This window comes from Mixophyes fleayi, chromosome 5, assembly GCF_038048845.1.
Source record: "Mixophyes fleayi isolate aMixFle1 chromosome 5, aMixFle1.hap1, whole genome shotgun sequence".
Classification (NCBI taxonomy): Eukaryota; Metazoa; Chordata; class Amphibia; order Anura; family Limnodynastidae; genus Mixophyes; species Mixophyes fleayi.
The window spans coordinates 61,537,575-61,564,387 of NC_134406.1; the positions used below are offsets into that span (position 1 = coordinate 61,537,575).

Sequence of the window (26,813 nt, forward strand, 5' to 3'; positions counted from 1 at the left end):
ACCAGCCTCAACTGCAATCCATTGCCATTTGACAGGGAGAGAGCAGGGTTAAGTCACACTGGCTATATCAGCGCAGGGACAGTGATTGATTGTATTAAACAGCATTGAAAGCTTAATACCAGATTGTTACAGCAGTAAGAGAAGAGAGGAGGGTTTTCAGTTTCTGGCACTCCAAGTGCTATTGGGGTGTCCCCCATTGTTTTGCAGAAATGTATCTGGCTGTGAAAAAAGTACTATATTGCAGCAGTGTCAAAAACAATTTGTAGCACTACAAGTGCTTTGGGCTCAGAATGGATTCAAAGCAGTCCACATATGAGCAACCAGGTTCTGTCACCAGTCCTCATGGTAGTGTTCCCAGTACGTCATCTGGGAAAGATGATGTCAAACTACACCGTCTTTTGAAATCATCCAAAAAAACACACACCCAAAAATTTTTTTACCATGTTGAAGCGAAAAAGTAGTGTGAGGAAAAGTTAAGTGCCGATAAAAAAAAATTGCCAACATGCCATTCTACACATGCAGTGGCAAAGAGAGAATGAGGCCTTCACCTTTCTCTATTAGTGGCAGATCCAAAAGTGTTACCGAGCCTACAAGTGGTGCACAACTACTGTTACGCGTCAAAGCCGAGCTGCAAGATAACAGTAAGGCATTAGAGGATAATGTTTGTTCTGAATCAGAAATGACACCAATCCCTGGGGAGAGTCCATCCAACAGTGGTATGTCTAATCGTGAGCATTCTGTTAGTGACAGTGTACCCATAAAGAAGGGTCCTTTCAGCAGTTCTGCTGATGTGTGCCTTAACAGCCCGAGTGTAGTCGGTGATACACCAATTGAGGATGCCACTTTTGAATTAGAAGACAATGAGGAGGAGATTTGTGTAGGCGACGAGGGCACTAATGATGATGTTGATGATTATGATGCAGAAAGATACCAAATTGCCTCTCTCAATTTCTATTTATATTCTAGACTCTATAAAGGCTGAATAGTTTTCTATTTTACTCCTAGTGGAGAGGGGGTCTGATGCAGACAGATACCAAACTACTGTGGTCCATTTATTTTTACTTTCTAATGCCAGTGTCTATGCAGGCTGCTTTTTTTTTGTATTCATTGTCAAGTGGAGGGTGTAATATACACCCAAAGATGATGGCTACATTGCCAATAATCAGAGATGGAGGAGGTAGACAACCAGGTTTATCTGTATAATTTGCAGGCAAGTGTTCGCATTAAGGACGGCCTACCAGGGATTAAACTGTTTTTTGGATAATTTATTAGCTTTAGAATTACCTCACTTATCTAAGAAACTGATGGAGCACTAAATTATGTTATTTTAGACCAAAAACATTGTATTTTTTTCAAAAATGGCAAAACAAAACCAAAACCAAAACACGCAATGGCGGTTTTGCAAAACCAAAACACGAAGGTAATCCAGATCCAAAACCAAAACCAAAACCAAAACACGGGTGTTAGTGACCATCTCTAATGAGAACGTTCACTAAACAGATTTTTTATTTTTACCTACTATCACATATCACCATCGCTGCCATTGATAAGCTGCAAAATAAAGTGATCAGTAGCAAGTTTAACCCCAGCAGCAGTTAGCTAGAAGGAGAAGTGCTGAGTAATGGATGGCCATGGACACTCAGCAAGCCGAGCCTCTTACTAACTAGCAATGTCTGTATATGCTGCCCAGTTACTGACCAGCAACCTACTGTACAAGTACTGCGTGCTCTGCACTGCTCCCGGGTCATGGCAGTAAGCAGTGACTCTTTGTTGCTTCCTTCTCTCCCGACGCATTTTGCTCATTTTCTAGTCCTCTATTTCAGCACACCCATACATCTGGCTTTCCAGTACTGTAGCCAATATCTCTCATTATGAGAACATAAACTAAATTAACACCCTCTTCTATCAGCAGCATTGCATGGATTGTATGTAATGTACTTTATAAACTGTAAAATATATAGTCATTGCTCACAGGTCAGGTTCTTCTGAACTACGTAAGGTCCATGCTCCACAAAGAGGCCGAACATTGATGTCCCTCCGGGTCCTCCCTGCAGCCAAAGTAAAACTGGAGCGGCCTCTGGTCTGAGCTGCACAGATCACAGAAGAGGACAGGAAATTAGTTTTTCAAGTCATTATTTTGTAAAACAAAACCGTGAGTTACATGCATCTCATAGTACATCTTATCCCGCATATATTCTCAAACCTATCTTGTGAATATCCTCATTGTAGCCAAAATGACCGTAATACCACCTACAGGTACTGGATCTATCCACCATAGACGTGACATTAATATAGTAAATACCTACCTCCTAGGTGTACAATGTTCATATCCTATCAGTACCGACATAATGATTGAGCAGTACACCACATGGAGAAACTAAAATGCTGTTTAAAGCAGCATGCACTGCGTAATAAACTGTACAGGGCACAGTCCTCTGCACAAAACCCAACAGCGAAGGCGCAGTCAGAACATGATTCAATTATATTGCTGGGTGAATCCATACTGGACTTTGTTGTAGCCATTAACAAAGTGTGCACAAATCTCTATATTATAAAATGCAACTTTCATGGAACTGTAACATTAACTCACTGGACCTGAGCCATTAAGGAGAGCAAAGCAAAAAAAAGCCAGTTTGCACCTTGGCAAAACCATGTTGCCAGGGCTGGTGCTAGGGTCCACGGCGCCCTAGGCATTTTTAAAAAAGCGGCACCCCCCCCCGGCAAAAATCGCCGCCCTCCTCACCCAGTCTCTCCTTATCTTGTCTCACCACCGCCGCCTCTCTGCTCCGTCTCCTCCTCTCCACTCACTGACACTTGTAAGTGGAGGGGAGGAGACGGAGCAGAGAGGCGGCGGTGGTGACAAAATAGCCTCTTTCCCCCCTCCCCGTGCATCTGAATGCTGTGCGGCGGCCGTGACAGGTATGGTCAGCGGTCGCCGCACAGTTTTTTATTCTGTGGCGCCCTCCAGAGCCCGGCGCCCTAGGCAAGTGCCTAACCTTGCCTAATGGGAGCGCCGGGCCTGCATGTTGCATTGGAGGGGGGAGCCAAGTTTAAAATGTGGGGACAGGTTTATAGTTTTGGTAGTGCATGTCCTAGATCAACTTTACTTTTACACTGAAATTTAAAGTTATCAATTATTTGTGTGATACATGACAGGACAGGCAGTATTTTCTGTATGTGTGCAGCACGGTGGCTTAGTGGTTAGCTCTTCTGTTCTGGTTTCCTCCCACACTCCAAAAACATACTGGTAGGTTAATTGGCTGCTATTAAATGGACCTTCGTCTCTCTCGAGGTGTGTGTGAGTGTATGTGTATGTCAGGGGCTTTAGACCATAAGCTTCAATGGGACAAGGACTGATGTGAATGAGTTCTCTGTACAGCGCTGTGGAATTAGTGGCGCTATATAAATAGATTATGTGTGCAAAACAATAAAACTAATTTGCAACCCTTGCATTGTACAATGGTTTGTCCAGGATCAAATTTACTCTTTTTTTTTTTGCTTTTCTTTCCTTAATGACTTGGAGAACTCTTAAATGAAAAGATTTGTGCATAGTGGGCCTAACAGCAATTTGTTTCACTCACACAACACAAATTTAAATGTTTCCTTTGAAAAAGGTTTGTATGAACTTGGGATATAAAAACACTGTTTTAGAACCAAATGAACATTTTGCTGTCAATTGGTTTGTAGAGTTAGATCCCCAACTTATCTTTTTTGTTGCGTATTACAAGTGGTTCCTTATTCATGTTTAATTTAAAACTTAAAGGAGGCTGAACCAAGCTGTGTTTTAGCAACTAAATGGAAAAGCTGAAATCAACGAATGGGTGTTTTTAAGTGGTACGAGGATGGACAACGATGTGATGATTATACTTTTGAACACTTCGCCTCTTCACATTTTTTCTGCCTCCCGTCAAACCTATGCCTGTTTCCAGAGGGGTCTGCATAGACTGGAAAGTCAGCATGCACCCTGGAGAGCCATACAGCAGTGTAGCGCCAAAGTGATTTACAGAGCGCACGTAGCGTGCACCTTACGGATGTACAGAGTGTGTGCAAGGACATTACATTCAATTGTAGTTTTTTTTTCATACAACAAACCCTTGGAGTTAGTGTGTAGACATCACATCATATATTGAAGGGAGGATAGGATGTGAGCCTTAATAGGCTCAGGAAATGATATTTCAGACAATGTTCAACATCGAACAAATGCCCAACATAGAATATTTTATTTACAGTGTATGAAACTACAGACATCAAATTCTTAGCTTCTGTTTACAGATGGCTTCCATTACAATGTATTGCAAAGCTTGTGCCAGGACTGGAACCCTAAATAACCAAAAGGATACCCCGATCACCATACCCTACCATATGTCGTACTGATGGAGACACGAGTGTGGGCCATCAGTGTAAATCCTTCAGCCAGTAGTGCAACGGGGACAGAGCACACTAGGGCAAAGCTTTAGTACTTTGTGGCTGCTGAGCGACTATAGTAAGAACCCACATTATGTTTATCGGTTCCAATTTGTGCACTGATAAACGCATAGCGCCACACCTGGTTCTGTATGCTGGGATGGTGGTCAAACAAAGATTTACGTTTCCAGTTTCATGAACATTTTCATCCTCAATTAAACTGCACCCAAACCGCCTATTATGCATGACTGCCAACGCTGCCTTTCCACAATGCGCTTTTTGAAGCTCATGTTACTGGCATAGCACTAGCATTTCTTCCGTACAAGATTACAAGACCAACCAAAAGATTGACAGTAAAAGGTTCTTACAGAGGTAAATTCACACTCACCTCAACTTCCTTTCCCAAGCTACTGAAAACCACCCCTCTGCCATTGTATACATCAGCATAACCAATCCTGCTGTCTCACATTTATAGCTCTGAGAAGGGCACGCTGTATTGTTTTCCCCACTTTGTAAATGGCTGTATGTAGGTCTATCTAGTACCAAGGAATGTCTGGATAAAAAAAATGCTCATAAACAAACTGCTCATATTTTGAATTTAAATATGCATATGGTATTAAATAAATGTGCTGCAGATAGACCTGGAATTTGGCATAGGATAATGGTTCAGATGAACATGAAACCCTGTTTGAATATAAAACCTATAAATATTTTGTTACAGAACGGAGTGTGTTAGCATATGTTAAGTCAGTTTGTTAGTTTATAGAGCATTATACAGGTAACACATACTGCATTGAACACAAACATTTTCACGATTTTTATTCTTATAAAATCAACTTTATAAACAAATTCTCAATCCCTCCATGCTTTAGATAAACAGTGCCCCCTGCTGCATAGATTTGAAATACAGCTGTATGCCAAATTAAAGAAAAATAAAAAATTTGACTATGCTTTTACTAGGGTTGTACAACGCTAGAAAAAAGCATATAAAACAGGTAAGGGAATGAAACAAATTGGCACTAATGACCCCATACCCACCCGCATTTCTTCCTGCAGTCCGTCATGTTAGTGTTGCAGCACTGGTTTTATTTGGATGTTGCCTGCTCCATTTACGCATGCTGAATACAACCGTAAGTGCTCATTACCGCTAGGTCACACAAGACACGCAGGATCACTGGTGTTTAATGAAACGCCAGTGGATAACCAGCCTAAAGCTCTAAAATTTCCAAAAAATAAAGTTTCCTCTATCTGACTGGCCCAATCAAAAAGGTTCACACACACACAAGATAATCCTAAGAACACAAGTTGTCATAGATACGCAAGTTAACTGTGCTCTAGAACTATTGATTTCATACCTGTCCCCAGAAATCACACAATAATTGTGTCTCCTAGATCCTCACACAGAAGCACAGGTGGTTTTCTAAATCTATTTTATAGTGGGCATTGAATCATGGCAGTTTGCGTATTGTAAATTGCGCAAATTCAGACTTTCGTCTGCTCACAAAGAGAACGCCAGAATATGCGCCACTGTAGACTTGTCTGTATCTGACACTAGCACTTGCAAAGGCAGAACGGGGAAGAAAGGGGAGCTCTGAAATAGGTCAAGTACAGTTAAGGCATGTTAACAGAAACGCGGCGCATACACACCAGCGCGGGGACCCGTGTGTGTCTATTAGGAGGTGTATCTTTTGTACCTGCTGAAAGTTGATGACGACAACGCCACTACTTAAACCTCCGCCGACGCGGAGCCGGAAGCATCTTGAGATGTGCAGGGCTCTGTATATGGGTGGAAATACTCGATTTTTGCATGCACATTTTTCTAGCTGAATTTACGCAGATTTTGTGAACAACTCTCCATCAGCTCCAATACGTTTCAACCCCACAAAAGTTTTCTGTACATATGCACTGTTAGAGTACATGTTCATCCTATCCAATCCCATGCAGGAAAAAAAAACATTTTTAATTGAACCTTTACATGTAGATTTCTGTATCTTGCAATACAAATGATAACTGCAGTCCCTATGCTATTAAGAAATATATAGATTGTGTAATGGGCGCAATAAGGGATAGGAATTTTGGCACAAATAAGGGAATGATTCCTACTGATAATATTTATATACTAAAAAGTATGTTTTCAAAATGTATAGATAAAAGAGATTTCCTAATGGATCACATCTAGCGTTATAACATTTCTTATCATAACATAAGTAAAACATGTAATATTGCTTTTTCAGTATCGTAGAGTATATTTGCAAACTATGTGCAACTTATCTGATTAACAGATCAGTGTCAGTCCAAAATTTCTTTGATCTTCATATGTAGATCAAAATAAATGCTTTGCGATTCAAACTGCGTCCATTCCCATCAGAGCTTGTGATGTAAGGTGTGCTCGTATGTTAGATCATAGGGAAAAGGGAAGAGCAGGAAAACATATAGTGGTGTAGGCCTGCAGGAATCAACATGTAGTGAGTGACGAAACGCGTTGTACCAATCCAGACATTTGACACGCCCCTTTGACATCACAGGATTCCCTGGGTGCTCGCACACACAACCAGCACGGCTGGCTCCGGTGAACGCTTTGTCGCTATCTGGAGGAGCATGTAGAGGGATAAAGAAAGGACTCTAAAAGATACCTTTTGAGGAACAATACTTCACATACAATGTGAGTTCTGATTTTAAAGTTTTAATAAATAGTTTTAAAACGCACTACACCATCATATGTTTTCCTGCTCTTCCCTTCTCCCTATGTTCTAACATACGAGCACACCTTACATCACAAGCTCTGATGGGAATGGAAACAGTTTGAATCGCACAGCATTTATTTTGATCTACATATGAAGATCAAAGAAATTTTGGACTGACACAGATCTGTTAATCAGATAAGTTGCACATAGTTTGCAATATACTCTAGGATACTGAAAAAGCAATATCACATGTTTTACTTATGTTATGATAAGAAATGTTATAACGCTAGATGTGATCTATTAGGAAATCTCTTTTATCTATACATTTTGAAAACATACTTTTTAGTGTATAAATATTATCAGTAGGAATCATTCCCTTATTTGTGCCAAAATTCCTACCCCTTATTGCGCCCATTACACAATCTATATATTTTCTATTGTTAAACGAGGAGTGTCAGGTAATCCTCAATCTGTGTAACTAGTGGCAGCAGATCCAATATTCCTTCCCCAATCTGTTATAGACAGCCAGGGAGCGCTCACCGAATCAAACCTACACATGGTGAAAACCAGTGAAAGGTTTTAATTTTTTAACCTATGCTATTAAGGTTTGTTTAATTTTCACTTTCAAACAATTCCTGCAACACTGATCATAGTAAGACAGAGACCCAACATCTAGCAAATGTCCAACTATTTCACTGTCCATCTCTGGCCCAGTACCGCATTCCTTACACACGCTCTAATGCTTTAATGCCCTCCACTCTGATCAGTGCCGACTAAAGCAGAAGGATGACCATTATGCTATACGGAGGCTGCACATACACAGGCGCTGGTAGAAAGTGGATGATGAGCCAGAACAGTCACTGCGTTAACCCCCCAGAATTTGTTTCTTTACCAAGGTAGTTGGCGTTTGATTGCCAGCTAGTGTGCAATTCATGAAAGGATTAATGTTTATTTATGTAACCTCTCGATCTGTTCTAATCAAATCACATTTAGCACAGATGTTAATATGTTCTAAAATAGTGGGGGGGGGGGGGGGGGTTTATTCTCAATTCTGTACTAAAATCAGTTTATGAAATTTAATTTGGTTCTTGCAGTCTTGGATGGTATTTTACTACATGAATAGAAAAATTAAAAGGGAAAGGGAAAAAGGAGAGACTTCGTTAATGTAAAGTTTCAATTTAAAAAGGGGAAAAAAAAAAATTAAAAACCATTTTTTTTTTTTTTTTACCCCCACCCCCAAAACAACACAAAACAACCCCTCCTAGATGATATAGGATGTAATTCTGTGGTCCTACCTCAGAAGGGAAGAACCAGAAGAAGAGATTGCTATCATAGGTTTTGTTCACAGTGAGATATCCTGAATAACTCTTCACATTTGACCCCGGGAGTTCTCCTACAAGGCTTAACTCACGTGCTGAAATAGGAGAATACATTTAGCTTTGTTAAAACATGGCGACCATGAAGAATTCATGGGATGAAGGTTCAAACAAATAAAAATGACAAATAAAATATATTAAAATCTGCCTACTGCTTTATTTCAAAAGCTGAATATTTATATAGTTTACAATGCATACTGCAAGATTTACACCAATTTGTCTGCATGTTTTACATAGTTTCTCTGCTGCAGTTTATTAGTTCCTGTCCTTAGTGGATTTCAGGACTTGTGGAGGAGAACAAACTATAAACTGGATCAAACAGTATCCTGATGTGCACCTAAACCCCCATGTCTTCATGTAGACAGCATGGTGGCTTAGTGGTTAGCACTTCTGCCTCACTGCAGTCTCCATATCATCAACATCTCAGAATTGTAAGCGAGGACACTGATGACAACAATGCACCCAGACAATACTACAGAGATATGCTGCGCCACCTAAAAGTAGCCCAACCCTTTGCCAGATTTGAAGACTGGGACTATTAGTGGCTATAAGAACTGAAGGATGAAGTAAGCATGAAGGAAATTGAAAGCTGAGGCTGTGTCACTAAGCTAGTCCTCTGGGGTGAAAAGTATAACTGAGGAGGAGTACGTCCATCTGATGTCACAGAGGAGGGCTAGGTATAGTCTATAAGATTGATGGGCGTGGAGGAAATCATTAATTTGAGCTCAGGAAGTTGCCTGCCCACCCTCCCTGGTTGACTGAACTCAGGTGTCTGTTACGGACTCTCAGTCTGTTCTATGGTAACGATGGCCAGTTCCTGGTATGTTTGACGTTACTGGTGGAGATCCAGGATGGCAAGTTGCTGAAAAATGCAACGTAGTCGGCGGCCAGTGGTTGGGGCTCACATTATGGTAGCGGGCACATTGTACCCACTTCTCCTCGATGAGTCAGCTATAGTCTCTCTCCAAGTAGCACCCGTGTGTCGGTTTGTGGCTGCGTTCCTTTTATCCCAGAAGGGCTGCAGGTTCTGTAGTGCCCGTGGCAGACTGTCCCGGTAAGGAAGATATGTGCGCCCAGGGTGAATTTGGTTATCCCCCCATTTGTAGATGTCCCATGATTAATACTGGGACACCCTGGTTGCCTGGCAAATGTTGTACAGACAGTTTTTTTCTCCACCACTATATTTGCAAATAAACTCCTTTTAATTTTGCCACATTTATGTCTCGTGTCATTCAAAGAAGTTAAATAAGTATTAAGAGAACGTATATCAGCAGTTAAGCATTTCATGCACTGAGCAGGCGGTGTCAGAGCAGAGTTTGTCCTTTAACACAGGAGTACCGGCCGTAGAAACCCTGCAATCCTGCTGGCTGGGGGAGGGGGGGGGGGGTTTACTGCAGTAATCCAATGCATGAGCTAAAGCGACCAATAAAAGCCATTTCCCCAGAAACTGGAATTAACACGAAAAGCAATGTAAATATAACAATACTTTTTTACCTTCATCGATCTTTCCACTTTCCAAGTAAGGGGTTAGGAAGAGTGGCTTCCCTGGATCCCCTCTTGTTGTTGGGGGGACTTTTACTCCATTAAACATTTGACTGAAAGGACCAACAGCATAACCTTGTCTGAGGTTTCCCAGCAGCGCCAGTAACAACAGACCTCCTAAATTCTCCATTCTGAGACCGGACTTCCTACAAAACAAGAAAAGGTTTTCAGATGTCAATATATTCAGCAACATCTTTGTTACAAAACTACACACAAATTAAATGATGGACCCAGAATCACTTGGAGAAATATATAAAAAAAAGTTTCTTATCATTGTAAATCTGCAGTCCCTGAATGCATTTGGTATTACCAAAGGTATTCAGGGGCTGCATATTTAAAAACATCCATGTTCACCAACTAGCTACAATCACATTTCCCTTCCTAATAAAAAGCCTGAGAGTCAGCTGGCTCTCATAGATATTATACCAGAGAAGATGACCAGTGTTGGATCTAATGTAATAATAATGGGTCAGTTAGAAACAAAGAGAAGACATGGCTCTTAAACCGAGGATCAAGCACAGTCGCCAAATCTAGTGATCAGATTTCAAGATTTTCATAACTCTTGGATCATGGCGAAGGTAATAAAGTACTCGATCTACAAGCCCGACAAACTTAGCATAATTGCTTTGTTTAATCTTCTCCTTCAGTTTCTCAAGCTGCTTTTCCAAAACTCTAATTAAGGGAATCACTTGACTCAAGCTAGCAGTGTCTGAACTCACATCACAGGTGACTACTTCGAATGGTTTCAGCACCTTGCACAACACGGAAAGTATTCTCCACTGCGTTTGACTAAAATGCATCCCCCTCCTTTCCCAACGTCATGGCTTGTGGAGTAAGCATTGATGGCTTTTCGCTGTTCCTCTATCCACAGAAGCATATACAGGGTGGAATTGCTCTTGTATCTGCTGCAATCTCCTACATGCTGTTGCCAAATGCCGGAAATGTTCACATATTTTACGGGCCACAGACAGCATCTCCTGCACGTCTGTCATTTTTTAAAAAGCTCTGCACCACCAAGTTTATTGTGTGAGCAAAACAGGGAATGTGATGACATTCCACCAGCTGTAATGCTCTCACAATATTGGTGACGTTATCAGAAATGACATATCCTCAGGAGAGTTCAAGCGGGATAAGCCATGTTGCAATGACATCCCTTTTTTTTGTAACCGATTGTCAGCTGTATGCCTCTTAGTGAAGTCGGTGATACACAGAGTTGCCTGCCTCTGACCAATGTGACGTACTTGGGTACATGCTGCTGCTGTTCCTGCTGGTGAAGGCGAATCCCCAACCCAGTGGGCTGTCACAGTCATAGAATCTTAAGTTTGACCAGTTCCGCTTGTCCACATATCTGTGGTTAAGTGTACAGTGGGTAGAATGGCATTTTGTAGCCCAATAATTCCATTTTTACGAACCTTCTGGTAGAGGTGAGGAATGACTTTTCTAGTGAAATGGTGTTGTGATGGAAATTGGTAACGGGGACACAAGACCTCAAGTAACTGTCTAAAACCAGCTGCATTAATAGTGGATATTGGACGCCGATCTAATATTAGCATAGTCGCCATGGCGTCTGTGATCGGCTTTGTGACTGGGTGACAGATTTCATACTGGCTTCCTCTTGCAAAGGATTGTTTAACAGTCAATCGTTGTAAACTACTAGTAGTCTTCTTCTTGGTCTGCTTCTGGGATGAAGATTCACCCCCAGCAGCAGCAGCAGTGGGACTAACGCTCAAGAATTCTTCTGAGGAATCCAGGATAGTGGAGGAGTCATCTAGCCTTAGCAACTTTGATGCAGGACTACTCCGATCGCTACGGAGGGTATTGATGAGGACGGTGTTGTGCGTGTAGATTGTGTGTCGGGATCTAGCTGAAAGAAGGGACCTAGCTGATGGACTGCTTGTTGGTTTTTTTTTTAGCATAAGTTTCCAATTTTCCCAACAGTTTGCCATGAACTCGCTTCAAATGGCGCAACATGGATGAGGTTCCTTGATGGTTAAGGTCCCTACCTCAACTGACCGTGGCTTTACATACGCTTCAAATGGCTAGACAACTGTTGCCAGGATTTGGCTAAAAATAATTCCACATAAGAGGTGGATTTTTTGGTCTTATGCCCAGGCATGACAATGGCCTTCTTTTTATCATGTGCAATAACGGCTTCCACCAATGCAGGACTTACACAAACAACATCATCCTCATTAGCGCCCTCACGGCTACACAAATATCCCCCCCCATCCAGTTGCAATTCCAACGTGGCATTCTCAATTTGTGTATCACCTGCTACACTTGGGCTGTTCATGCACACATCTGCAGAAAGGTTTATGGTAGAGATGGGCGGGTCCGGTTCTCCGAGAACCGAACCCACCCGAACTTTGGGTATCCGAGTACCGAGCTGAGCAGCTCGGTACTCTCCCGCCCATTCCGAATCCAAATCGAGGCCGAACGTCATTGTGACGTCGTCGGATCTCGGGACTCGGTTCTCGCGATACTTCAACTTTATAAATACACGCCTCCACAGCAATCCATCGCCATTTGACAGAGGGAGAGAGCAGGGTGTAGTCATAGGCTAATTAGAGCAGGGACAGAGAATACCATATTGTTCTTGCAATTGCTCTAACCAAAATCGCTAGTGCAGAGAGGAGGATAGAGGTTTATTATTTTTTCTTCATATTTGGCACTCCCCAGCGCTTTTGGGGTGTCCCCCATAATTGTGCATTAATATTTCTGGCTGTCAAAAGTCATATCTGTCAGCAGTATCTACTAAATAATTTGTAGCACACCTCAGTGTTTTTGGGGTGTCCTCCCTAATTGTGCATTAATATTTCTGGCTGTCAAAAGTCATATCTGTCAGCAGTATCTACTCAATAATTTTTAGCACTCCTCAGTGTTTTTGGGGTGTCCTCCCTAATTGTGCATTAATATTTCTGGCTGTCAAAAGTCATATCTGTCAGCAGTATCTACTCAATAATTTTTAGCACTCCTCAGTGTTTTTGGGGTGTCCTCCCTAATTGTGCATTAATATTTCTGGCTGTCAAAAGTCATATCTGTCAGCAGTATCTACTCAATAATTTTTAGCACTCCTCAGTGTTTTTGGGGTGTCCTCCCTAATTGTGCATTAATATTTCTGGCTGTCAAAAGTCATATCTGTCAGCAGTATCTACTCAATAATTTTTAGCACTCCTCAGTGTTTTTGGGGTGTCCTCCCTAATTGTGCATTAATATTTCTGGCTGTCAAAAGTCATATCTGTCAGCAGTATCTACTCAATAATTTTTAGCACTCCTCAGTGTTTTTGGGGTGTCCTCCCTAATTGTGCATTAATATTTCTGGCTGTCAAAAGTCATATCTGTCAGCAGTATCTACTCAATAATTTTTAGCACTCCTCAGTGTTTTTGGGGTGTCCTCCCTAATTGTGCATTAATATTTCTGGCTGTCAAAAGTCATATCTGTCAGCAGTATCTACTCAATAATTTTTAGCACTCCTCAGTGTTTTTGGGGTGTCCTCCCTAATTGTGCATTAATATTTCTGGCTGTCAAAAGTCATATCTGTCAGCAGTATCTACTCAATAATTTTTAGCACTCCTCAGTGTTTTTGGGGTGTCCTCCCTAATTGTGCATTAATATTTCTGGCTGTCAAAAGTCATATCTGTCAGCAGTATCTACTCAATAATTTTTAGCACTCCCCAGTGGTTTGCGCTCAGAATGGATTCAAAGCAGTCCACATATGATCTAAATGAGCAACCAGGTTCTGTCACCAGTCCTGATGTTAGTGTTCCCAGTACGTCATCTGGCCAAGGCGATGTCAAACAACAGAGTGTTTTCAAATTAGTGCAAAAAACAAAAACCAAAAAAAAATTTACTGTATTGAAGCGAAAAAGAAGTGTAACTGAGCAAAAGTTAAGTGACGATAAAAAAAAAATTGCAAGCATGCCATTCTACACACGCAGTGGCAAAGAGAGAATGAGGCCTTCACCTTTGGCTATTAGTGGCAGATCCCAAAAAGTTACCCAGGCTACAATTGGTGCACAACTACTGTTACGCGTCAAAGCTGAGCTGCAAGATACCAGTGAGGCATTACAGGAGAATATTTGCTCTGATTCACAAATGACAACAATCCCTGTGGAGAGTCCATCCAACAGTGGGATGTCTAATCGTGAGCATTCTGCTGATGTGTGCCTTAATAGCCCGAGTGTAGCCGGTGATACCCAAATTGAGGATGCCACTTTGGAATTAGAAGAGGATGAGGGGGAGATTTGTGTAGGCGACGAGGGCGCTAATGAGGATGTTGATGAGGATGAGGTTGTTTGTGTAAGTCCTGCACCAGTGGCAGCAGTTCTGGCACGTGACAAGAAAAAGGCCATTGTCATGCCTGGGCATAAAACAAAAAAATCCACTTCTTATGTGTGGAATTATTTCTACCCAAATCCAGACAACAATTGTATAGCCATTTGTAGTGTATGTGAAGCCACAGTCAGTCGAGGGAGGGACCTTAACCATCTTGGAACCTCGTCTATGTTACGCCATTTAACGAGAGTTCATGGCAAAGTGTTGGGAAAAGCTGAAAGTTCTTCCCAAAAGAATACAAGCACTCCCTCATCAGCTAAGACCCTCCGCTCACCGACATACCGACGGCTACAAAATACACCCACCACACCATCCTCATCAATATCCTCAGTAGCGCTCGGAGTTAGCCCGGCATCCCACTTAAGGCTGGATGACTCCTGCACTATTATTGATTCCTCTGAAGAAAGCGTTAGTCCTGCTGCTGCTGTTGCTGCTGCTGGGGGTGAATCGTCATCCCAGAGGCAGGTGAATAAAATGAGCAGTCCTACATTTCAGCAATTAACTGTGAAACAATCATTTGCGAGGGGAAGCAAATATGACAGCAGTCACCCAGTCGCCAAGCGAATCACAGACGCCATGGCTGCAATGTTAGTGTTAGATCTGCGTCCAATCTCCACAATAAACGCAGCTGGTTTTTCACAGTTAATTGAGGTTTTGTGTCCGCGTTACAGAATTCCATCGCGACACCATTTCTCCCGTAAAGCTATTCCACAACTATACCAAAAAGTGTGTAAAAATGTAGAGATTGCGCTGAAAAATGCCATTCTGCCCACTGTTCACTTAACCACAGATATGTGGACAAGTGGAAGTGGCCAAACCAAAGACTATATGACTGTGACAGCCCACTGGGTTGGTCATTCACCTTCACCAGCAGGAACAGCAGCAGCATGTACACCACTACGTAACATTTGTCACAGGCAGGCCACTCTTTGTATCACCGGCTTCACTAACAGGCATACGGCTGACAATTTGTTACGCAAACTGAGAGATGTGATTGATGCATGGCTTATACCACTCGGACTCTCCCCAGGGTATGTCATTTCAGATAACGCCAACAATATAGTGCGAGCATTACAGCTGGGTGATTTCCAACATATTCCCTGTTTTGCTCACACCATCAACTTGGTGGTGCAGAGCTTCCTACGAAATAACCGTGAGGTGCAGGAGATGCTTTCGGTGGCCCGTAAAATTTCAGGCCATTTCAGGCATTCAGCCACAGCATGTAGGAGATTACAGCAGCTCCAAGAGCAGTTTAACTTGCCCTGCCACCAACTTAAGCAAGAGGTGGTAACTCGGTGGAATTCCACCCTGTACATGCTTCAGAGGATGGAGGAACAGCGCAAAGCCATCCAAGCATATTGCACAAGTCATGACATTGGGAAAGGAGGGGGGATGTATTTCACTCTTGCACAGTGGGGAATCCTTTCAGTGCTGTGCAAGGTGCTGAAACCATTTGAAGTTGTGACATGTGAGGTCAGTGCAGACTCTGCTAGTTTGAGCCAAGTCATTCCTTTAATTAGACTATTGGAAAAGCAGCTTGAGAAAATGAAGGAGGAGCTGAAAGCAAGCAATTCAGCAAAGTATGTTGGCCTTGTCGATCAAGTACTTAATTCGCTTCACAATGATCCTCGAGTTATTAAGATCTTGAACTCGGATCAGTACGTTTTGGCCACTGTGCTTGATCCAAGGTTTAAAACCTACATTGAGTCTTTACTTGTAAATGAGCGAGATGTGAACTTTTGCAAGGAGCTATTGCTCAGCAAGTTGGCCGCTGAACTGGGCCTCGGCTTGACGACGTGTCCTCCTTCACTTTCTCAAGCTGTTGCTCGTAAAAAATTAAATTTCCAAAAAAGAAGCAGGGAAGACACAGGGGGCAGACGAGAACAATTTAACATCTGGGCTGGTTTGAAGGATTTTTCAAAAAAATGTGTCACTTTGCCCATAAGTCCATCCAATAGGAGTATAAACATGCAAAGGATGGTGGAGGATTACTTTCAAGAGGTAGTTGATATGGAAATGTCAGACAGTCCCTTTCCTTACTGGGAAGAAAAGCAGGCCATTTGGAAACCCATGTACAAACTTGCTTTGCAATACCTAAGCTGCCCACCCTCCAGTGTGTACTCTGAACGAGTGTTCAGCACAGCAGGGAACTTAGTCAGTGATCGCCGTAGAAGGTTACTTCCCAAAAATGTGGAGAAAATGATGTTTATAAAAATGAACTACATCTTCCACGAGGAAGGCCTTCACCATCCAAGACATCCAAGCACTGACTGTTCTCTAATGGCGGATTCAAGCGGCGATGAATTGATAGTCTGTGATGATGACGTACACACTGATGAGGGTGAGGATGAAGCTGAAGATGATGCCGATAACATCTTTTTAAAACTTTCTATGTAAGTGTAGGGTGCAATCTACCCCCAAAGAGGAAAGGGACTTGTGGCATTTCCATATCACATACCATCTTGAAAGGCTGCTGTTAGGGCAATTTATCCTTAAGGGTAGGGTGTCATAGACAGAGTGACCCTAAACTGGCTTTGTCCATTTTTCATAATATTGTACAGTCTATAATGGCTGAATTTTTTAGTATTTTATACAAGTGGAGGGGGGCCTAGAGAGACAGAAACCAAACTGGCTTTCTCCATGTCAATTAATATTGTACAGTCTATAATGGCTGAATTTTTTGGTATTTTATACAAGTGGAGGGGGGCCTAGAGAGACAGAGTGACCCCAAACTGTCTTTCTCCATGTCAATTAATATTGTACAGTCTATAATGGCTGAATTTTTTAGTATTTTATACAAGTGGAGGGGGGCCTAGAGAGACAGAAACCAAACTGGCTTTCTCCATGTCAATTAATATTGTACAGTCTATAATGGCTGAATTTTTTGGTATTTTATACAAGTGGAGGGGGGCCTAGAGAGACAGAGTGACCCCAAACTGTCTTTCTCCATGTCAATTAATATTGTACAGTCTATAATGGCTGAATTTTTTAGTATTTTATACAAGTGGAGGGGGGCCTAGAGAGACAGAAACCAAACTGGCTTTCTCCATGTCAATTAATATTGTACAGTCTATAATGGCTGAATTTTTTGGTATTTTATACAAGTGGAGGGGGGCCTAGAGAGACAGAGTGACCCCAAACTGTCTTTCTCCATGTCAATTAATATTGTACAGTCTATAATGGCTGAATTTTTTAGTATTTTATACAAGTGGAGGGGGGCCTAGAGAGACAGAAACCAAACTGGCTTTCTCCATGTCAATTAATATTGTACAGTCTATAATGGCTGAATTTTTTGCTATTTTATACAAGTGGAGGGGGGCCTTGAGAGACAGAAACCAAACTGGCTTTTTCCATTTCTTTACATATTTAACTATAAGTGTAGGGTGTAATATACATTCAAAGACGATGGCTGCATTGCCAATATGCATAGATGGAGAGGAAGACAATCTGTTTTGTGTGTAGAATAGGCCTACCAACGAAGAATTAAACTGTTTTTTTGGATGATTTATTACCTCAACAATTAGATTACTTGTCTCTAAAACAGTTGGAGCACTAAATTGGGTTAATTTAGGCCCAAAAACATGGATTTTCCCAAAAAATAGCAAAACAAAACCAAACAAAACCAAAACCAAAACCAAAACACGCAATGGCGGTTTTGCAAAACCAAAACACGACGGTAATCCAGATCCAAAACCGAATCCAAAACCAAAACACGGGGGTCAGTGACCATCTCTAGTTTATGGGAACACTATCAGAAAGGTCAGGCTTACACATAGCACTCGTGGATAGACTCCTCAAGGATTTGTGTTATTTCTGAATCTGAACATACATTTTCCTCTAATGCCTTACGGTTTTCTTTCAGCTCGGCTTTTACACGTAGAAGTATTTGGACACCACTTTTGGAGTCTGAATGACAAGGTCTTGCATGGTCACGACTGACCTTACAAGAAGATGCCTCAATGACAGTTGCAGAACTAGCACTCAGAGAAATTTGAAGGCCTCATTCTTTCCTTGCCACTGTGTGTGTGTAGAATGGCATGGTGCCAATTTAATTTTTTTTCTGCAGATAACTTTACCTGGATTACAGGCATTACAGATAAGGTGAAAGGTGTTTTTTTACATTTTGGTTTCCCTGACTTACAAACACTATGCACTTTAACATAGGCTTTACCAGATGACGTAGAGGGATTACCATCATCATGACTGGTACCAGCAGCTGCTTGGTGCTCCTGCTTTTCTGTGTACTGCTGTGAATCCATTTTGATAACACTGTACAATTTGACTGCAAATTCAGAAGACCAAGCCTAGAATCCCTATTTCTATTTCAGCAATGGAGTTCTCCTGAATGTCACTGGAGACTTTGAGGAACACGGCTACCCCTGCTCTTTCTTTTCTACCTACGACGCTGCCCAACTGCTCTAGAGACTGCCAAGAACTGTGCTACCCCTTCTGTGTCCCTCTGTGAAATGGCACTGAATCGCCGTGGAGGGCGATACTTATAGGATCCAAAACTCGCGAAATCCGATGACGCAAAAATGACATTTGCCTCATTTTCAATTCCGAAGGCGCGCAAAAGTATCAAGGTGGCTCGGTACTCGGATCCGCTAGGTTCGGTTCTCGGGGGAACCGAGCCTGAGCATCTCTAGTTAAAAGCTTAATTTTGTAAACCCAATGTTTTTATTTTTTTCCAAAGTAGAAAGACGAAACTGTATTAGCGGTGATCTTTGTTTCCCTAGGATATAGATATAGAGATATATATATATATATATATATATATATATATATATATACACACACACACACATATATACATACATATATATACATACACACATATACATACATACACACACACACAAACACATTGTTTTCTGGTGATTGCAAAGTGTTTGTGCTTTTATGTGTCAAACATCTGAGAGCTGCTGTACCTATAAATAAAATCCTGCACACTTGCATTTACAGGAAAATGCAAACAAACAATTTAATAGTTTGTGCTAAGCAGGCAATATGTGAAGGGAAAAAATAATAGAAGTCTATTTAAAAAAACAAAACAGTTATTCGGTTATTAATGGTGCTCAGTTCAGCACTTGAGCCAACAGCATTAATGGGTGTTCCCTGAATGGATGGCTGTCAAATTGTATAAAAAGACAAATTTATCGGTGATACAACATATCAATAATAAACCTGCTAAGCAAATCTATAGTTCAAAATATACAAAAAAGTTCATTAATGATAAAAAGTCCTTAAAGTAAAAGGATGTCCACTAATATCGATACTCAAAATCCCTGGTCAAATGAGTGGTAGAGGGTCGAGCAATCAGAATTGTGGAGGATCAATGATTGATTGACATTAATAGATGGTCACAAATACTAGATTTGCTTAGAAGGTTTATTATTGATATGTTGTACCACCAATAAATATGTGTCTTTTATACAATCTGACAGCCATTCATTCAGAGAACACCCATTAATGTTGTTGGCGCAAGTGCTGAAGTTTGTATTACTATCAATCTATTAACGGGGAGTGGGCTCTCCCCTATTTTAGCTGCCGAGTCTTAGTTACCTTTTCATATAGTGACCTTAGACACCAATTCAATCCTGCTACGCGCATCCCACCTTATATATTAATGGTGCTCAGATGCACAATTCAGGGGTCATTATATGCACCACAAACTTCAATAGAACATCTGTAATTTGTCCAACTATTTAAAAGTAATTTGCTTCTATGAGTGGTCATCTGAATACCTCTCCCCCTAGAACCACTTTACCAACCTAAACAAGTAGCAGTAATTATAATGCTCTAGTTCTGTAAAATTCCAATTCCTGCAAATGGAAAACTCAAAAAGAACAGTAATCAGCAAGAGGCCCATCTTAGTAGTGCAAGTACTAGTTAGAGTATTTTGGATGAAAACCCGCTCCAGAGCGCTCTTGACCTCAGACTGGGGCCACAGTTCATCTTTCAGCAGGACAACGACCCTAAGCACACAGCAAAGATATCAAACGAGTGGCTCCAAGACAACTCTGTGAATGTCCTTGAGTGGCCCAGCCAGAGCCCAGACTTGAATCTGATTGAACATCTCTGGAGAGATCTGAAAATGGCTGTGCACCGACACTTCCCATCCAACCTGATGGAGCTTGAGAGGTGCTGCAAAGAGGAATGGGCAAAACTGCCCAAAGATAGGTGTGCCAAGCTTGTGGCATCATATTCAAAAAGACTTGAAGCTGTAATTGCTGCCAAAGGTGCATCAACAAAGTATTGAGCAGACTGTGAATACTTATGTACATGTGATTTCTTAGTTTTTTATTTTAAATAAAATTTGCAAAAATCTCAAAAAAAACTTTTTTCACTTTGTCATTATGGGGTTTTGTGTGTAGCATTTTGAGGGAAAAAGGAATTTATTCCATTTTGGAATAAGGCTGTAACATAACAAAATGTGGAAAAAGTGTAGTGCTGTGAATACCTTCCGGATGCACTGTATGTCAAGAGATAAAGAGCAAGAATGAGAAGAGGTGAATGCCTGGTCAAGGGAGAACTTATAACGCATGATGGACTATACAAGATTGCTAGTTTGCCGCTTCACTGTTTTTAGACCTTTTTTTTGTCAGATGTTGCTATGGTATACTGAAGTAAACTTACAAGCATTTCATAAGTGTCAAAGGCTTCTATTGACAATTACATTAAGTTTATGCAAAGAGTCAATATTTGCAGTGTTGACCCTTCTTTTTGAAGACCTCTGCAATTCGCCCTGGCATGCTGTCAATCAACTTCTGGACCACTTACTGACTAATGGCCGACCATTCTTGCCTAATCAATGCTTGGAGTTTGTCAGAATTTGTGGGTTTTTGTTTGTTCACCCGCCTCTTGAGGATTGACCCACAAATTCTCAATGGGAGTTTCCTGGCCATGTACCTAAAAATTAATGTCTGTGTTCTTAGACAAAATTATGAGTAAGCTCACTCCCTTGGCTGAGAAGAAACCCCACACATGAATGATCTCAGGATGATTTACTGTTGGCATGACACAGGACTGATGCTCACCTTTCCTTCTCCGGACAAGCATTTTTCCAGATGTCCCAAACAATCTGAAAGGGGATTCATCAGAGAAAATGACTTTACCGCAGCACTCAGCAGTCCAATCCCTGTACCTTTTGCAGAATATCAGTCTGTCCCTGATGTTTTTCCTGGAGAGAAGTGGCTTCATTGCTGGCCTTCTTGACACCAGATCATCCTCCAAAAGTCTTCGCCTTACTGTGCGTGCAGATGCACACACACCTGCCTGCTGCCATTCCTGAGCAAGCTCTGCACTGGCAGTGCCCTGATCCCGCAGCTGAATCAACTGTAGGAGACAGCCCTGGCTCTTCCTGGATATTCTTGGGCACCCTGAAGCTTTCTTCACAACTATTGAACCTCTCTCCTTGAAGTTCTTAATGATCCGATAAATTTTCAGGTGCAATCTTACTAGCAGCAATATCCTTGCCTGTGAATCCCTTTTTGTGCAAAGCAATGATGACTGTCCCATGTTTCCTTGCAGTTAACCATGGTCAACAGAGGAAGAACATACATTTCAAGCACCACCATCCTTTTAAAGCTTCCAGTCTGTTATTCGAACTCAATCAGCATGACAGAGTGATCTACAGCCTTGTCCTCGTCAACATTCTCACCTGTGTTTACAAGAGAATCAATGACCTGGTGTCAGCTGGTCCTTTTGTGGCAGGGCTGAAATGCAGTGGAAATGTTGTTTTGGGGATAAAGTTCATGGTTATTGCAAAGAGGGACTTTAAAATTAATTGAAATTCATCTGATCACTCAGAATGTCATGAAGGAGTATATGCAAATTGCCATCATAACAACTGAGGCAGCAGACTTGTGAAAATATTTGTCATTCTCAAAACTTTTGGCCATGACTGTAGTAGATTTCTCATACAGAAGCATGGGAGTAGTACAGGGTTATTGATTGTCACTGTGCATAGATGAAGTGCCTGCACTGTACTCATTCACATGCCTGCTCTAGGGTTTTTACTTAAACAGGCAACATATTATTGTGTGCATATGGCTGCAGGCTTCTGTAGATAAAAGGCTTAGGTGCAGTCAGTCATTCTCGTAGAAGATAAAGTCAACACCATTCGCTAGTTAATGGTACTGCGCTATCATGTTCACACCATGCTGAAGAATTTCTTTCCTAACGGTAAAGGTGTCTTCTTAGATGCCAATGCCCTCATACACTTAGCATCTGTGATCACCTAAGGATTTGAGGAGCATGACACAGATATGGGCAGCACGGTGGCTCAGTGGTTTGCACTTCTGCCTCACAGCACTGGGGTCATTAGTTCAATTCCCAACCATGGCTTTATCTGTGTGGTTTGTTTATTCTCCCCGTGTTTGCGTGGGTTTCCTCCGGGTACTCCGTTTTCCTCCTACACTCCAAAAACATAGTAGTAGGTTAATTAAAAGAAGAAAAAAAAAAATCACTAGGCGCTGATTTGGGAAATGCTAAGTTTAACCGGTGGTAGTCAGCATATCGATGGTGGTTACACCGACAACACTTACCCCGACATCTTGAGTCCGGACAGCTGCTTCCCGACGAGGATCCATCACGACTCTTTTGTGAAGCAACTTGAAGCAATCCCGAAGAAAGACGACGCCGGCGGGACTGGACTTCACAGACATAGGCAACGCTGTTAACGCTGCTCTTAAGGGGGTAATGTAACAATGCGGCCATGTACAACCCTTTGTAAAGTACATTTTACATGGCCGCATAGTTAGGTGTAATAGCATTATCTGTAGTGTAAGTTTACATAGATGTAAGTGAGGTCAATAAGCAGAGGGTCAGTTAAACACCGTCTGAGAGGAACAAGTGCATCTACCAGGAGATAGAGGGGATAAGTCAGTGAACATCACTGACAACGAGACAGACAGTAACGGAAAGGGGAGAAGTGAGAGGAGAGTGGAACAGAGTAGTGGAAGTGGAAAAACAGAAATAAACATGTTAGTGAAACAAATGGGGAGCTGATGAGAGGCTGATGAGAGAAAAAGTAAGAGAAAATTATTGTGAATGATATGACTATTTCTCTATAACTCCGAGAACATAATTTAGAAGGCAGTTGTAAAAGATACCAAAACTATGTGTTCAGAGAAATAGGAAAAATAAATAAGAACATTTTTCTCCATAAAACTTATAGATGGTAAAATTACCATAGAAAAGCAATCAGAGAAAAAAAAAAAAAAAGCAGTTCTGGTCACAGTGAAGTTAGAGTAAGGGTCTTTTAAATTAGACTGTCAGGGAAGAGAGCAATCATGTCTACACTAATCTAAAGCATACATGTTAATCAGAAAAGTAGTCCAGATAGAGAGAAAGAAGTGATGGCAGAGTAGACTAGTGATAGATACACAGATAAAGGATTGGGAACAATGGAGGTGAAAACTACTAGAGAAAGTGCAGGCGAGAGGAGGATCAGAGAGCGGCAGCAGATATAGAACCATAAAAGGGACTTTATCATCACATAATCATTTGCCAAAACATGAAGACAAAGTTGCTCACTCGCATCCCATCTAACAGAAAGTCTTCCAACCAGGATTTGCAGCATGAGACCGCACTCCGCACTACATAATGCCATGAACCACGGCACTGGACGGCAGGCGGTAGAGTCACTGTTAAGCAATGGTGTCTCCAAGCCTTCTCCTACACTTGACAAGTATAAGCAGAGCACTGCACCAACTCCATCCACAGCAGATAAGTTGAACCACTTGATAAACCATTAACTTAGCTGGTTTTATGCACTTTTTATTGTGAGCATCCTTGCCAAGTGAATGCCAAAAACATTATCAGGTGATCGCATTTAAGGAACAAGAATGAACATCAGGTTTCACCTACTCCTTCCCTTACAGAAAGCACTATATATTAAATGATGATGATGAGTGTATATGCAAAGCCCATGTGTCAAGCACATTTATAGGAACAATACATTGAATTGTTGAGAAGTGCCAAAATGATTTTACAGTTTGCATATTAGTGCATCTGCACTAGGAAAACAATGGCATTTGTACAGTGGAAACGTATTTTTTTAGATCAGTGAGGTTTGGTTCTTGTTTGTCGAATAGGAGAGCCAGCAAAGAAACACACATTTCAGGAACCATTACAGTAACTTATAGTCTTGCACTGTGAAATTGAAATACTGGAATGAGAATGTTTAGGTATGGGACACAGAATGCAATTCTGTAACAATTTGTAGCCGCCACATACGATTTGCCAGTGGCATAACCATTCACAAAGCAAATGAGAACCACTAGAGAAATGGAACAGCCGGGAGGAGATCCATCAATCCTTATGACAAATTTATTCACTCTAAAATTTATGCTGCTGAAACAGCAGCATACTGCTTTCAGGCATGTGGGCTTTCAACACACAGTTTGAATGTGGAGGGGATGTCACCATAGGTATAAATTGGCAAAAGTGACCAGTTTGATAAAGATATTGAAAGAATGAACAGCAAAGTATCGAGCAGTATACAGCAGTGCATTTACGCTTTTGTTTTCTGTGTTTATATAATACATGTATAGAACAGTGTTCCAGCATTGAATTAATGTGTATTTGTACAATACAAAGAGATAGCAATGACTGTTTAAGTCATGGTTTGCATGAGAAGGGAAAAAAAAAGAAATAAGAAAAAGATTTTTTTCCCCCCAGAGACATATGTGTAGATTCATGCCATGGAGCCCAGCAATATGTGCGTGTGTTTATATACGCTCTGAAGGACCATGCTCTTTTAAGAATGCATAATTGTTGTGACTGTCACCTGTGTGTCCTGACCTGACACACATGCGAAAAAAAGCAGGAGGCAGAATGCAAAAAAAAAAAAAAAAAAGCTCATGTGGGTAGTTTTTGGCACCATGACAATAAACACTTGTGTAACACAAACCGAATGAGGATAGAAAAAAAAAATTGTTGAGGGAGAGGTGGATGAGCAAATCAACAATTTCCATTTTTAATTTACTTCACATAATTCAGGGTTAAAAGAATGGCATGACAACTTAACCCAGTTACTGCAAAATAGTAAAAGCAACGTGGTGGTAGAGCAAATTATTTGTTGAATATACAGTAATCATTTCACAATTTCCAGTAACACTGGACGGCAGGATCATCAAATCACATGATATAGATCACAGCTGGACATAGGGAAACTACAAAGACTTATTCTACTCCACTTCATAAGTTCGAAATAAATGATAAAAACATACCGGTCCCTGAAAAATACTGGCGGGTAGTAGACAATAGAGAAGATCTCATGTATGTGACTGAAATTAATAGAGAACAATAGTAATGCTAATAACATTAGCGATCAGTCACTAGGAAGTAACATACACAGCAGCTGAGCTATACCCAGCTGAGACAACCAGGAAGCGGTGTCAGTAGTGTACTGCACATCTCATGTAAGCTCAATACACATGCACGCACTGCAGTCTGCATGTCACACATTAACTGATCCGTTTGATCACTTACCGGGCGATACTTGCAGGGTGAGTGCCCGGCACAAACACTACGCACAGTCGGACATGGACGGACGATATATGATTTAGGAGACAGAGCAGCACCACATTCTCACTTCCCTAATTTACCAACAGGCCGTGACCAGCAGAGGCCTGTCTGTCTTATGACAAGCACGTGAAGAGTGTAATTAGGGGAATTTATTGCAATTATCTATATATCCACTAGGTGGTGCTACAGATCGATGTGTGATCAACTCGCCACTTGTAAACGGGGATTTTCGAAAGGGAACACTTGATTAGGGTGTGCACAGGACACAGGTTCAACTAAAAAAGCAAATTACTAAGATAAACGTTGTGCCCAGACTTGTATGTTGCAGAGTTGGATCATCCACAGTAAATGGCAACCTAAACTCTGTGAGCACTGAGGCACCGTTTTTATGTGTGTTTTTTTGACATGTTGGTGAGGGGACACAAATCCGTATCTTGCAGTAGGGCCTCGTGGGGTCTGTTAATCAGGCTCTGGTCTGTTATATATTGGCATGGCATAGGCAACATGTTGGAGCAAAATAGGTCCATTAAAAAAATAAAGTATGAGAGACTGAAGACCATGAGATCTCAAATGGTGCAATATTCAAGCCGTTTTGCAAAAGTTAAACAGTTTAGAAAGTTATTTGCATTGCAAGAAATACCCCTAAATAATCCACCATTTCCACCACTGTGGCTCATTTCAATAATTATGCTCTGTAAAATTAAAGTTTTCCACAAAACCGTTATTTGAGAGGCAGGCATTTAAACATTGTTGTGCAAATAAAATATGCATCTGTCCATTTTTGGAAATTGCAAGGACCAAGAATCAGTCTGTCACTTGGACGACATGGACCATTCCATGTAAAACCTCCTATGGGCTGCCAATACAGTGAATGACAATAGGCATTCAGGAACTGCTGAAGGCTGTCAAATTGGAAATTATGGCATTGCCAGGGTGCTG

The 26,813-nt window shown here is 41.4% G+C and overlaps 1 protein-coding gene across 2 annotated transcripts in view; it reads right to left on the minus strand.

Annotated features, from left to right (window-relative positions):
- Positions 1-26,006, minus strand: part of CPVL (carboxypeptidase vitellogenic like) — a 97,929-nt gene extending 71,923 nt beyond the window's left edge. The window contains exons 1-4 of one of the 2 annotated variants that reach the window (XM_075212287.1): positions 25,839-26,006; positions 9,959-10,152; positions 8,384-8,502; positions 1,973-2,087 (exon numbers count right to left, since the gene is read on the minus strand). In XM_075212287.1, the coding sequence (XP_075068388.1) occupies positions 1,973-2,087; positions 8,384-8,502; positions 9,959-10,136 (412 nt within the window). In that variant the 5' untranslated portion in view covers positions 10,137-10,152; positions 25,839-26,006. The remainder of the gene's footprint in view (positions 1-1,972; positions 2,088-8,383; positions 8,503-9,958; positions 10,153-25,838) is intronic. The other variant, XM_075212288.1, reaches the window with a different exon arrangement.
- Positions 26,007-26,813: the final 807 nt, after the last annotated feature.